This window comes from Hyperolius riggenbachi, chromosome 10 (assembly GCF_040937935.1).
Source record: "Hyperolius riggenbachi isolate aHypRig1 chromosome 10, aHypRig1.pri, whole genome shotgun sequence".
NCBI lineage: Eukaryota > Metazoa > Chordata > Amphibia > Anura > Hyperoliidae > Hyperolius > Hyperolius riggenbachi.
In genome coordinates, this window is record NC_090655.1 from 211,417,989 (window position 1) to 211,432,757 (window position 14,769).

Consider the following 14,769-nt stretch of genomic DNA (forward strand, 5'->3'; position numbering starts at 1 on the left):
GGGCAAGTCTGCCATCCATTCAAGTGAAAGGTATGCACTGACTGGTATAATACAATGTGCAGTCACAGAGATGCAGTGAAAGGTATGCACTGACTGCTGGTATAATACAATGTGCAGTCACACAGATGCAGTGAAAGATATGCAGTGACTGGTATAATACAGTGTGGAGTCACAGAGATGCAGTGAAAGGTATGCAGTGGCTGGTGGTATAATACCATGTGCAGTCACACAGGTGCAGTGAAGGTATGCACTGACTGGTATATAAAACAGCGTGCTGTCACACAAATGCAGTGAAAGGTATGCAGTGACTGGTATTATAATACAATGTGCAGCAGTCACACAGGTACAGTGCAAAGGTATGCACTGAATGTGCTGGGCTTGGCACAGTATAGCAATTAGCAAGGGCCAGCTGCGATAGACAGGGCTGTATATGCAGTGTCAGTGGGCCACACACAAAAAAAAACACATCACAAAAACATTAGCTCTCAAAAGAGCTTTTTTTTGTGGTGCTTTGCAGCAACAAATATCAGCAAGGAGCAAGCTAACAAGACCTCCTTACTAAAGCTTTCCCTATCTCTCCAATGTCTCTCACTAATCAGCAGCAGACAGAGTGAGAAAATGGCCGACGCTGCAGCCTTTTATAAGGGGGGGTCCAGGAGGGAGTGCAGCCTCATTGGCTGCCATGTGCCTGCTGACTGCAATGTAGAGGGTCATAGTTTAGCCCAATGATGTAGTATAGGGGGTGGGTCAAACTCGCTAAAGGTTTGCGTTTCGACGCGAACTCGCGTTGTTCGCACGAACAAGTTCACGTTCAAACCATTCGGGCCATTTCTAGCCTTAAGATGCCCTTGCAACCTGTTATACATAGGCAGTGTTCTCCCCAGAGCCTTTCAGCTGGGCGGAGCGCCCACCTGTCTCTGCCCTCCCGCCCAGCTGCTGTTTGCCCCGGTCTGTGGCAGAATTACTTCCTCTTGAATCATTACAGCAGCAGCGGCTGTGTCTGTGCAGCCAGCTCACTGTCATTCAGGGACATTATCTCCACCCTCTTCCCCAGCTCCCTTCCTAGTGTAGAGGGGCAGGGAAAGCTGTGAAGTTACACAGCGGGGCGGGGAAAGCTGTGAAGTTACACGTAGGACAGATAAACTTGCACAGTAGAGATGCGAAGTTCGGATCTTTTCAATGATCCGGATGATTCGAATCGGATCATTGAAAAGATCCGGATCTTTGATCCGAATCTCGGATCATTTTACAAGGGAAGCATTCGGGGGTGAAATAACTAGCAGGACAGGAGAAGGGGAGGAGGGTGGACACACAGAGAATAGGAGAAGATGGACAGAGGGCAGGGAGTGGACAGAGAAGGGAGGAGGGACGAGCAGAGAGCAGAAATGTTTGCACGTAATACCCACATGCTGCAATCATATGCTTTACATATATTTCACCTATATGTTCATCTGTATACTTTGAACGCAAACCTCGCACAGTGAAAGAAAGCATTCCCCAAAGCATTCCCAGAAGTGAAGTGCAGCTGTTTAGGGCAGTGCAGGAGGATCATATTGCCCTGCAATCACAGTGCCTGCAAAGTTACTGAGCTGTGCTGAGCTGAGCCAAAAACGTCCAATTTCTTCACTGCACAACTATGGAACAGACAGCCTATAACGAGCAGCACGTTCTAGCCAGTATGTGTGCTCTACACATATCTGGCAGTGGCACCCATGTCCCCTCTCTCTCATCTACCTGTCCCTGCAAGGCTGGCTCCCCTCCAACAGAGCGATCCATCTCTGCTCTGCTTCCAGGACCCCCCTGCCCCGCTGAGAGGGGGGGAGTGTCGCTCCTGGCCCTGCCCCTTTTGTGATCCGAATCACTCATTTTGATGATTCGGATGATTCGACTCACAAAATAGATTTGTATCAAAGATCCAAATCGTTCATGATCCGGACAACACTATTGCACAGTGGGACACCTGGCTCTATTCATTCCGACCGGCAAGTCTCCTGTCATAACGTGGGAGGGGGGCTGTCTTGCAGCCGCTGCTGTGGTAAATGCCTTTTATATGCAGAGTTAGCTTCACACACACTTGTACTGTCCTCACTAATGACTAACTAGTGATTAAACAGATGTGGAGAGGAGAGCTGTAATGTTGCAGAAGATTTCTGCTGAGAGATTATAAAAAGGTGGCATTACTGACCTTATTTCTAGAAAATAAAAAAGCAGTTTATCTGTAATTTTATCTAAACTTGGAAAATACTTGTGGTTATTGCAGTCTAAACTTCAGAGCACTTTATTCAGCAGCATCCTGCTGATATTCATAGCAGAGTATCTTCATGACCGATGATTGGTCCTCTTAAAATGTGTGTATGTGCATGGTGTGTGTGTGCATATATTGTGTATGGTGTGTATGGTGTGTCTGTGTGTGTACAGTGTATAGTGTGTGGTGTGTGTATAGTGTGTGTGTGCATATATTTTGTGTGTGTGTGCGTGGGTATATTGTGTGTGTGTGTGTGTGTGTGTGTGTATGGTGTGCGTGTTTGTATGGTGTGTGTGTTTATCCTGGGCTGACCCCACCCATTCAGAAGTACCTAGACCCCCCCCCCCCCCCAGACACCCAGTGTGATTCCACACCCAGTGTGACCCTCCCCACCCAGCTACTTTTTCATGCCACCCGGCTGGAAAAATATTCTGGGAAGAACACTGCATAGGGAAAATGAAGAATCACTTAAGCAATTGAATTGGTGATCACATTGGCAATATTCGGAATGGGGACTTGGATAGCCCTCTAGGGAAACATTTTATGGACTATCATGATGGTAGACCTGAAGGTTTATTATTTAAAGGCATTTTAAAACAATGTGTCCCCTTCTGTGGTGGTGACATAGAAAAAGAGCTTTATAAAATCAAACAAACCTGGATCTATCATTTGGGGACTCTGTCTCCTAGGACTCAATACCGATCTGAATGTAGTGTACTTTCTGTGATTGAGCTGGTCAATCTCCCTGTATCAGCATTAAATGACTGCTGCGATGCAAACTTTTCCTGATAACCTCAATATAAACTGTTTTTGTTCTGTATGATTTGAATTGGCAATGATTCCAAAGGTGATAATATCAGTGTGACCCCTCTAAAGCAATCTGGCCCCCTACTTGCTGACCGTATGGCAATGCACAAAATTGTATGATCAGCTGATTCTATGTGGGTGTGGAGCTGTGATGATGCAAAACAAGAGACGGAACAGTTGGAACAGTCGTGACCCGCTACCTTGAGAAAGCCCCGTGGGCGGGCCAAAACATATTGGTAGGCGTGGCTACCGCAGGAGTGCTCATGCTGGACCACCACGTGTAACGCCAGCACGCTGAGCCGTACTCCGCTACACAGACAGGAATCACATTTGGACTGTCCCTGGCTTGAACAAGTGTCAGCGCAGCAGCAATACCTGACCGATCCAGTACACTGGTGACCGGACGTCAAAGTGAGCTGGAGCCCACCATCTTGAGCGCAAGTATAGATGGATGTTTATATGCCAAACACATCGGTTATGATGAGATGCTGAAACCCTGCCTTGTGGTCCTTCGTCCCATCAGCTGAGTAAACAGACTTGCTTATCTGCAGCCGAATTAAACTTGTTCACTATCCAGGAACTTTATTGATGCAAATAGATTGAAGAATTTGTTATCCGTGTCGATAAGGAGAAAACATCGGCTCGACATCTCACAGAGTGTGTGGTGGTTTGGTGGTGGTAGAGGACCGTATTGATCCATATTTAGCTTGGTGTTTTTTGCATAGGCTTAGGCTGGGCAATCACACCATGCAGGTTATTGGATCAGGTCCCATATACATACAGTAAGCATTCCTGACCAGGTACATACGTTTTTAGCTGTGTGTTAGTTTTAAAAGTGATGTTATGTGACATCCATGCAGCCAAGGCTAATATTAAAGAAATGGTGTATGTGCATGAGACAGCAGTCTTATTTAAATTGTTATTGGCTTGTGTAGAGACTAAGCAGATGGCTCCTTGTAATCAAGTGGCACATTATTTTTAAAGGGGGTGGCTCTCCAGGTCTTTTTGAGAAACAAGCCGACACTCTGCTTTACTACAGTAATGCTGGGAATACACGTTTCGTTTTTGCCTTCGTTTTAGCCTTCGATTCGTTTGGTAAACGAATCGAGTGTTGAAAACGTATGTGAAAATAGTCATAATCTCATTATAGTTTCGATTAATAGACCCCAAAAACGAACGACTAGTGATCGAACATGTTTGATATTATCTCTCTTTATCCATCTGATCGAGCCATTGGTAGGCTTGATGGCTGTTCAGATCGATTATATATTCGTTTATGCCGTCCGTCCCTGTACTACGTTTCGTTTCTTTGCAGCCTTCGATCATTGGAAAAACGAAACCATCAGAATCGGAAAAAAAAACGAAACCGTGGGTGGTGATATTAACCGTACGATCGATTATTTCGGGATCGAAAAGGACAAAAGGCACAATCGAAACGAAGGTTTAAACGAAGGCAAAAATGAAACGTGTATTCCCAGAATTAGAGAACACAGGCAAAACTATCTTTAAATCTCCCAACTGGGCTCTCCATTGCTCTGCTGATTGGACCAATATAAATGCTTTCTGAGAAGGATTCCAAGTGGTCAGTTAAAGCGGACCCAAACCAAACATTTTTTTAATTCAAAATATTTAGTTGCACCACTCTGACACATACAAATATAAATAAACATTCCTTCAAGCCTGTGAGCATTTCAGTGCATGCTTTTCACCAGGGGTCTCAAACTCGCGGCCCACGGGCCATTTGCGGCCCTCGATACAATATTTTGTGGCCCTCGCCGGCAAAAGCTTCCTTATAGTTCGCTTCAGTGCTCCCAAGTAATCCGCCACATCCCCGCCGCTAAACAAGGGCTGCAGAGCCCCCAAATCGCCCGGGGGGCAATCCGCTGGCATTTCCTGGAAGGGGCAGAGCTTTCAGCTTCAGCTCTGCCCCTCCTGACGTCAATCGCCACACAGATCGCCGCCTCTCCCCGCCCCTCTCTGTGAAGGAAGAATGAGAGGGGCGGGCAGAGGCGGCGATGCGCCGCAATTGTGAAATTCCTTATGCGGCCCAGCCTCATCCTGACTTTGCCTCCTGCGGCCCCCAGGTAAATTGAGTTTGAGACCCCTGCTTTTCACCTTCCTCTTTGCATAACTAGGGTTATACAGGTGGCAGCCATTAGCAATTCCTCCTTTGCTGGACACCATCTACTCCGCCAGTTTGCCGGATTATTTGCCGGCAATATGAAAGGAAGGGATGGGTTTCTCCAATAAATGTAAAATATTTTATATTTGTCATCATGCAGGCTGCTATTTATTATTATAATTTGGAAAATAGATTTTATTTCTGAAATCTTGTATTTTTAGTTTGGGTCCACTTTAAGGAAACAATAGGGAGCCTTGGAGGCAGATTAAAAAATATTTCATGCCTGGGCTTTCTATACTGCAGTACTACAGCAGTAGTAGGAAAAGATGTAGGGCATCTTTGAAGTTCCCACTAGTCTTCCTATTAATCTTCCTATTAACTAGTCTTCCTATTAATCAATAAACTAATGTGATTCTACAAAGCAGAGGAAATGCAATGAAGGCAGAATCTAGCACAGTCAGTTTTCTAAAGGTGGCCATACATCAGGCAACTTGGCGGCCAAGCGACCATCTGATTCAATTATTATAATCGGAATCTGATGAAAGTTGGTGCTGCCAAGTGCATGCCCTATCAACGATGTGGCCAATTTTCGAGCCGAAATTGTTGGCATTAATTGGTCAGACATGCTGCAAGATGTTAGGCCGTCGTGGGCGGTCGGGTGCATGGCGGTAACAGCGAGCGATATCGGGACGAGCAACGAACATGACAAAACCCCAGACACTGTCCCCCTCTTATGTTCATCATCCCCCCCCCCCCCCAGTGCCCAGTGTGCTATACATTACCTCTCTGTGTCTGTTGCTGGCTCCGGGCACTGTCCTTTGTCCATACAGGTGCCCCACGTGGTTTCCAGCATATATGAGGGCGCGTGAGTGACATCACCCGTGTTACTCCATCAACCGCGTGGGGAGCGTTTATGGATGGAGGAGCCTGGAGACCGTGGTGGATGTGGACAGGTAATGGATAGTGCACTAGAGGGGGGGACATAAAAACATTAGGGGGGACTGTGTCGGGCCGGCGGGGTGGTGAATGCGGCTTCACAAGGCCAATTCTTGATCAATTTCAGCTTGAAACTGATCTGAAATCAGCCTGTGGAGTATGGGCAGGCAACAGATCTCTCTTCGATCAGATTTGACCAGAGAGAGATCTGACTCTTGGTTGATCTGCCCATACATTGTCTAATAAATGGGCACCTTAAGAGTATTTAACCATTTCAGCCGATTAACTACTTTAACAAAGTGGGCGGGAGTACCTTACAAAATAAAAGATTGAAGTTTTTGATCCTGTGTTTAAGCAGGTAAAACATTTGTCTAACATGAACACCATTGTCTTACAGGTGTGAAAAGGAAAACTAAGGAATATTCCAAAGAAGTCAGAGACTTAATTGTAGAAATGCACAAATGTGGAAAAGGATACAAAAAAATATCCAAGTGTTTGGATATCCCAAGGGTCACCGTCAGCTCCATTATCCGGAAGTGGAAAGTGCATCAGACCACGGATTCGCTGCCTAGGACGGGTCGTCCTTCCAAACTCTCTGCAGAGACTAGAAGCAATATTGTTAGAAAGGCAACAGAGAGGCCTACAATCACCCTGATGGAGCTGCAAAGCTCATTAGCTGAGACTGGAGTAAAGGTGCACAGATCAACCATATCCAGAGTTCTGCACAACACTGGCCTATTTGCCAGGATGGCACAAAAATGAACACTTCTGTGATTCCACCAGATCTGCCTGATAAATTATGATGATTTACTCCAAGACATTAGCCTTCTGGTGTAACACTACAAATCATGGTTTGTAGACAACCTTATCCTTTTTTGTATACAGTTTAAAGCATGAGTGCTTTAAATATTTCACAGCTTATTAAGCAAAGTGCATTTGTTTTACACTTTTGAATAAAACAGTGCTTCTGCAGCAGGTTTTGTGGGCTGAACGTTGCTCTGCATCATCATGGGGTGATGATGGGCCACACAATGGCTTAGCACTGGTTCTCGTACAAGACACCGCAGTGCAATCATCATCTGTCCTTCACACCATCTTCTCAAATGGTTAAGTGAAGAAAATGGCTCTAACCATCTGCAGAGCAAAATAAGCAGTTTCTTGTATTAGCAGATAAAGACCCCAAGATGGCACCTGGTAGCTTTCACCATGCTGCTCCTGATCTTCTGTTTCTTCCAGACAGATGGAAACAATCTTCCTCCACAATGACATCTGTTCCCCAGTGTCATGGAATTGGAACTGTACCCATCAATCAGATTTGCCCCTGAATTGCATGGTTGTAACATTAGAGGAAATGCACAATCTCTGTCTAAATTAAACATTGCAGAAGGTAGACAACTGTATAACCAGGATTGGAAACAGTAATCTAAAATACCTGAAATTGAAAAAAGTAAATAGAAAGCGTGTGTATATACAGTATATATATATATATATATATATATATATATATATATATACAGTGGCTTGCAAAAGTATTCGGCCCTCTTGAAGTTTTCCACATTTTGTCACATTACTGCCACAAACCTGAATCAATTTTATTAGAACTCCACATGAAAGACTAATACAAAGTGGTGTACACGTGAGAAGTGGAACGAAAATCCTACATTATTCCAAACATTTTTTACAAATCAATAACTGCAAAGTGGGGTGTGCGTAATTATTCAGCCCCCTGAGTCAATACTTTGTAGAACCACCTTTTGCTGAAATTACAGCTGCCAGTCTTTTAGGGTATGTCTCTACCAGCTTTGCACATCTAGAGACTGAAATCCTTGCCCATTCTTCTTTGCAAAACAGCTCCAGCTCAGTCAGATTAGATGGACAGCGTTTGTGAACAGCTGTTTTCAGATCTTGCCACAGATTCTCGATTGAATTTAAATCTGGACTTTGACTGGACCATTCTAAAACATGGATATGTTTTTTTTAAACCATTCCATTGTTGCCCTGGCTTTATGTTTAGGGTCGTTGTCCTGCTGGAAGGTGAACCTCCGCCCCAGTCTCAAGTCTTTTGCAGTCTCCAAGAGGTTTTCTTCCAAGATTGCCCTGTATTTGGCTCCATCCATCTTCCCATCAACTTTGACCAGCTTCCCAATCCCTGCTGAAGAGAAGCAACCCCAGAGCATGATGCTGCCACCACCATATTTGACAGTCGGGATGGTGTGTTCTGAGTGATGTGCAGTGTTAGTTTTCTGCCACACATAGTGTTTTGCATTTTGGGCAAAAAGTTCAATTTTGGTCTCATCCGACCAGAGCACCTTATCCACATATTTGCTGTCCCCCATATGGCTTGTGGCAAACTGCAAACGGGACTTCTTATGCTTTTCTGTGAACAATGGCTTTCTTCTTGTCACTCCTCCATAAGAGCCAACTTTGTGCAGTGCATGACTAATAGTTGTCCTATGGACAGATTCCCCCACCTGAGCTGTAGATCTCTGCAGCTTGTCCAGAGTCACCATGGGCCTCTTGACTGCATTTCTGATCAGCGCTCTCCTTGTTTGGCCTGTGAGTTTAGGTGGACGGCCTTGTCTTGGTAGGTTTACAGTTGTGCCATACGCCTTCCATTTCTAAATGATCGCTTGAACAGTGCTCCGTGGAAGGTTCAAGGCTTTGGAAATCTTTTTGTAGCCTAAGCCTGCTTTCTAATTTCTCAGTAACTTTATCCCTGACCTGTCTGGTGTGTTCTTTGGACTTCATGGTGTTGTTGCTCCCAAGATTCTCTTATGGCCCATACTCACGGGCTACAATTGACGCCGCAACACGCGGCGCGCGCGTGTTGCGGCGACAGGTCGCCCGTGAGTATGAGGCGTCGCACGGGCGCACCCCGAACCGTTGCTCATCGCTGCTGTCGCCAGGCGATTGGCGCGGTCAATCGCCTGGTGACAGTTGCCGCTGCAACTGTCGCTAGTCCGCGTGAGTATGCGGACTAGCGACAGCAACCTCAATAAAGAACATTGAGCTTCCGGCGGGGGGAGGAGGAAAGTCGGCGACAGCTTCCGTCGCACCGCTGGTCGCTCTTCTGTGTGTGTACGCGGAGGGACCTGGCGACGAGCTGCCGCCGGACTGTCGCACACATGCTCACGTGTGCTGGTCACAGGCCACTTTTGTAGCCCGTGAGTATGGGCCATTAGACAACCTCTGAGGCCGTCACAGAACAGCTGTATTTGTACTGACATTAGATTACACACAGGTGCACTCTATTTAGTCATTAGCACTCATTAGGCAATGCCTATGGGCAACTGACTGCACTCAGACCAAAGGGGGCTGAATAATTACGCACACCCCACTTTTCAGTTATTGATTTGTAAAAAATGTTTGGAATCATGTATGATTTTTGTTCCACTTCTCACGTGTACACCACTTTGTATTGGTCTTTCATGTGAAATTCCAATAAAATTGATTCATGTTTGTGGCAGTAATATAACAAAATGTGGAAAACGTCAAGGGGGCCGAATACTATTGCAAGCCACTGTATATAGTGGTCACTGGAAGTTCAACATGGCACCCCTTAGCAGAGAAGTGTCTGAGTCTTTAAAAAAATTGCTGATCTACGAAAAGATGGCCTAGGCCATAATAAGATTGCCATCACTAGGGATGATCAATGAGATGCAAATATTTCCGAGTTCATGCAGCATTTTGTACATTTTTATGCAAATATATGCAGCTTGAAAATGGACCAATCAAGTCCCACCCAGGTTTAGATTGCTTGGTCAATTTTCAAGCTGCATATACTGTATTTGCATACAAATTTACATAAATCTGCATGAGCTTGAAATTATTTGCATCTCATTGATCATTCCTAGTCATCACCCTGAAACTGGACTGCAGCAATGTGGCCAAAACCATAAAGCGGTTTAAAAGGACATGTACCATTCAGAACTGATCTAGCCATGGCTGACGTTGAATGCACATGCTCCGAGTCATATCTAAAGGTTGCCTTTTGCAAACAGATGCATGAGTGCTGGCAGCATAGCTGCAGATATGGAAGGGTGGAGGGAAAGCCTGTCAGTGCTCAGACCATACTCTGCACACTGCATCAAATTGTTGTGCATTTTTTTGTCCCAGAAAGAAGATAATGCATTAGTAAGCCTGCAAACAGTTTGCTGAAGACAACCAGATTTAAAGTGTAACTGAGACGGGGGAAGGGGGGGGGAGGGGGGAAGGGGGGGGGAATCAAAATTGTATACATACCTGAGGCTTCCTCCAGCCCCTCTGGCCAGATCGCTCCCATATCGCCGTCCTCAGCCTCCGCAACTGGCCCCAGTAAGTTGTCCAGTCAGCACAGGAAGGGGCCATGAATTCCATTAGAGAAAGGATTTAATAACAAATCTGAAAAAGTGAACTTCCTTTGTGGGCTTTAGAAGTCCTCAGTGAAGAAGAGAGGGGTGGAATTAGCCTTTTGACTAGTGGTGCTCGGATACCTCTTTTTGATATCTGGAATGGATTGTTCTGGATCTAGATAGCAAAAAAATCTAGATAAATCCAGATATCTGGATACCTCTTTTTGATATCTGGATTGTTCCGGATCCGGATAGCAAAAAATCTGGATAAATCTAGATATCTTCGAACCGTTTGGAAATCCGAGTCTATCCAGATATCCAAACCCATTAATGAGAAATGGCTGTAAATTAACATCAGGAGGTTTCAGACAGCGGTCGTGCAGCCCACATTGTGTCCAATGCAGGGATGCTCAACTCCGAATTCGGATATCTGGATTTCACCCAGTTACCTGTGCGGGGTGGGCAGGGGGACAAGCTTACCTATCTGACGTCTTCTTCGGTCCGTCCCTCGGTGCCTCCCACGATGCGTTCCACCCGCGTCACGTGATTATAAACACTTCCAACTTCAACCCAGAAGGAGGAAGTGTTTGTACTCACGTGAACGCCGCATGGAACGCATCGTGGGAGGCACCGAGGGACGGACCGAAGAAGACATCAGATAGGGAAGCTTGTCCTCCTGCCCACCCCGCACAGGTAACTGGGTGAAATCCGGATAGCAACTATCCGGGTTTCACCCGAATTCAGAGTTGAGCATCCCTGGTCCAATGCACATCTGGGACATGACCGTTTTCAGCCCAGACATCTCAAAAAAATTAAACAGCTTTTTTTTTTCCAATAAAATACAGCTATTGTAGTGGCATAATAGCTAGTGGCAGACTGGCAGCAGAAGATTTGTTCTGTGTGGACCTGGCGGTGGGTAGAGATCTCGGTTGTAGAGCTGGTGGTGGCCTGCTCATCCACCATCAGCTCCATCACAGGCTCGGCGTCTTTCTCCTCCATTGTACACCAACGACCCTGCTGGAAAATTGTTGCTACACGCTGCTGCACCTCTGCAGTGTGACTTTCCCTAACAGCTGGGTGCCCAGCGCGTCCACCGCCAGTGGCTAGTGGCGGAATGGACACTGATGCGGCAGAACTGCCGACGGTGGCGGCAATGCTGCTCCCTCTCCTCTTGCCCTTGCTTTTCATGCTGCCCCTCCCCCAGCTGCCAGTGCCAGAAGACATAGTACAACTTTATATGTGTCCAAATGAAGTGGAGTACTTGTACTTTATTGAAGTCAGTAGTACTAGTAGATAGTAGCAGTAGTTGAACTTCAACTAACGGAGTGACAGCAGAGTAGCACACACTGACACACTAACTGTCTGTCTATCTGTCACGCTGTAACAGCACTGCAATTAAAGTAAGCTAACTCAATACATATTAACTACTGTATATATAACCGGTAGTAGTAGACTAGTTGTAGTAGTACTAGTAGAACTTCAACTGATGGAGTGACAGGAGCACACACTAACTGTCTATCTGTCACACACTGACTGACTCTAACAGCAGCACTGCAGTAACTATCTGTAGTAAATGAAGCTAACACAGTAGTAGTACTCTCTCTAACAACTAACTACACAATAAAATACTGGTGTAGTACAAGTGTTTAGGAGCAATAACGCTAGGTTTAGCACAGAATACAGCACTTGCTTAGCCAACAGCACTGGAGATGTCTCGCAGTGAGCAGTCACAAGAAAGGACGAGATTCTCATCATGGCGCCCGCCTTATACTGTATACAGGAGGGGCTGGCCAGGGTTCCCCTCTGTGATTGGTTGCTAGTGCTTCAACTGGGAGCCATCCGATTGGCTCAATGACATCATGGACGTCATCTCTGTGGTTACGCTATCCGGATCCGGGTACACGAACTAGGTATCTGTACTAATTTCCGGATACCTAATACATATCTGGATTCACTCGGATAGTGCATTCCGGATTTATCCAGCTATCTGGAATCCGTATCTGAGTCGGATACCAGAAAAAAGTTTGGATATCTGGATAGTGTGGGTATATGGAATCTGGATGAGCATCTGCTTTTGACAAAAGAGCCCAATGATCTTAAAGCAAAGGTTGATGGAAGGGTGCTTTTGGAATCTGTTAGTTCCAGTATTATTATGGATATTAGTTCTGAGAATGTTGTTAGAAACCCATGTCAGGATACTTTTTTTTAAGGGTAGAGCAGTTGCAGACATCACAACTCCTAAAGCAGGGATTTCAAACAGGTCCTTCGAGGGCCGAGGTCCTCACACATTTTTGACACAGCTCAAATTAATTGATGGGTCTGAATCAGGAAAGGTGTGGTCCATCAGGTAGAACACATTCTTCTCTTTCACAGTCCATCCTAAACACTGGCATGGATCTGGCCCTCCAGGCCTGGAGTTTGACACCTGGGCCCTAAAGAGACATTTAGAAGAATCAGAAGGGGAAGAAGAGGGGGAAGAAAAACCCAGAAAAGGAAAGCCAAAATTGAGTTAGAAGCTGACGGGGATTATTCCACCATTAAAATCTATAATTTGTCTTCCCACAATTTTAGTGATAATGAAGAACACCTCCTTAGGAGAGGGCTTAACTTTCCCGTCACGTCGAAAGCAGATGAATTTCAAATCTTTAAAGATTTACATACTGTAGATTTATACGCACCTTCACCCTGAACAGGTACTTTGCTATAAAAAATGCAAAAGATAAAAAAAGAGATCAGACATCGGGGAACATTTATCGATCCCCTTCTGAGGTTCCCTTGGTACAGGATATTCTGTGTAGCGCTATAGGGGCTACAGATAAACAGGCCTTGACCAATTTGTTAGATCTCTGGAATGAGAATCCTGAGTCTTAAAGGGATGGGGATTGGTTGCAGTTTCATCCTAATACTGAAGTCAAGAGTACAGGTCCTTCTCAAACAATTAGCATATTGTGATAAAGTTCATTATTTTCTGTAATGTACTGATAAACATTAGACGTTCATATATTTTAGATTCATTACACACAACTGAAGTAGTTCAAACCTTTTATTGTTTTAATATTGATGATTTTGGCATACAGCTCATGAAAACCCAAAATTCCTATCTCAAAAAATTAGCATATTTCATTCGATCAATAAAAGAAAAGTGTTTTTAAAACGAAAAAAAGTCAACCTTCAAATAATTATGTTCAGTTTTGCACTCAATACTTGGTCTGGAATTCTTTTGCATAAATGACTGCTTCAATGCGGCGTGACATGGAGGCAATCAGCCTGTGGCACTGCTCAGGTGTTATGGAGGCCCAGGATAGCGGCCTTAAGCTCATCCAGAGTGTTGGGTCTTGCGTCTCTCAACTTTCTCTTCACAATATCCCACATATATTGTCAACTGTTTCTATAAGACTGTGCTCGAACAGTTTAACCACTTAATGACAAGCTGACTTTTAAAAACGTCCTGCTAGAGCCTCTTAATGGCTCCAGAACGTTTTTATAAGTCAGACAGTGCTGCTGCCGCTGTGCACGTGCACGTGAAAATAGTGGGGAAAAAAACACCAAAGAAAAAATACACGTTTATTTCCAAATACTATATTGTCATCATACTTTGTACTAGGGACATAATTAAAATAACATAATTAAAATCTTGTGATAACCAGAACAAATAGGCAGATAAAATGTGTGGGTTTTATACACAGTAGCAGTGTTTATATTAAAACTATAGGGGATAAAATTGGAGAAATAGTGTATTTTTTCCTTGTTTTTCCCTTTAAAATGCATAGAAAATAAAGTAATTACTGAAAACAAATATCAAGCCCAATTGATGGTGAAGAAAACAAGAAATAGATCATTAGATCATTTCATTGTAATTAGTAGTGATTAAGTTATTGGCAAATGAAAGGGATGAGCACTGAAAGGTGAAAATCGCTCTTGTCCGTTAGGGTAAAAACGCCTTTGGGGTGAAGTGGTTAAAGATGTATGCCTCAGTAATTCTAGTTGGAAATATCACAATCGCAATGATAGAAAAGCGCTCAAGAATATCCCCTCCAATAAGAATTTAGTCATAAGACAGGCGGATAAAGGAGGGGGGGGATTGTGCTTATGAATTATGATGGTTACAAAGCCGAAGGCCTGCGATTATTGTCAGATCATTTGACTTATGAAATATTGCCCACTGATCCTACAGATAAGTTTAAAGAGAACCCGAGGTGGGGTTCTAACAACGAAATCCCCATACAGAGGCTGGGTCTGCCTATAGAGCCCAGCCTCTGTTGCTATCCAGATTCCCCCTAAGCCCCCATAAATCACAGCCGCGCTGTGCTTACCTCCTCCTGTCAGTC

General features: G+C 44.7%; 1 protein-coding gene across 2 annotated transcripts in view; it reads left to right on the plus strand.

The window, feature by feature from the left end:
* The window catches only part of LOC137534374 (uncharacterized), a 45,498-nt gene extending 37,931 nt beyond the window's left edge, over window positions 1-7,567 (plus strand). For both annotated transcript variants that reach the window (XM_068255854.1, XM_068255853.1), the window contains exon 7: window positions 6,508-7,567. In XM_068255854.1, coding sequence (XP_068111955.1) covers window positions 6,508-6,872 — 365 coding nt within the window. In that variant the 3' untranslated portion in view covers window positions 6,873-7,567. The remainder of the gene's footprint in view (window positions 1-6,507) is intronic.
* The last annotated feature ends 7,202 nt before the right edge of the window (window positions 7,568-14,769 follow it).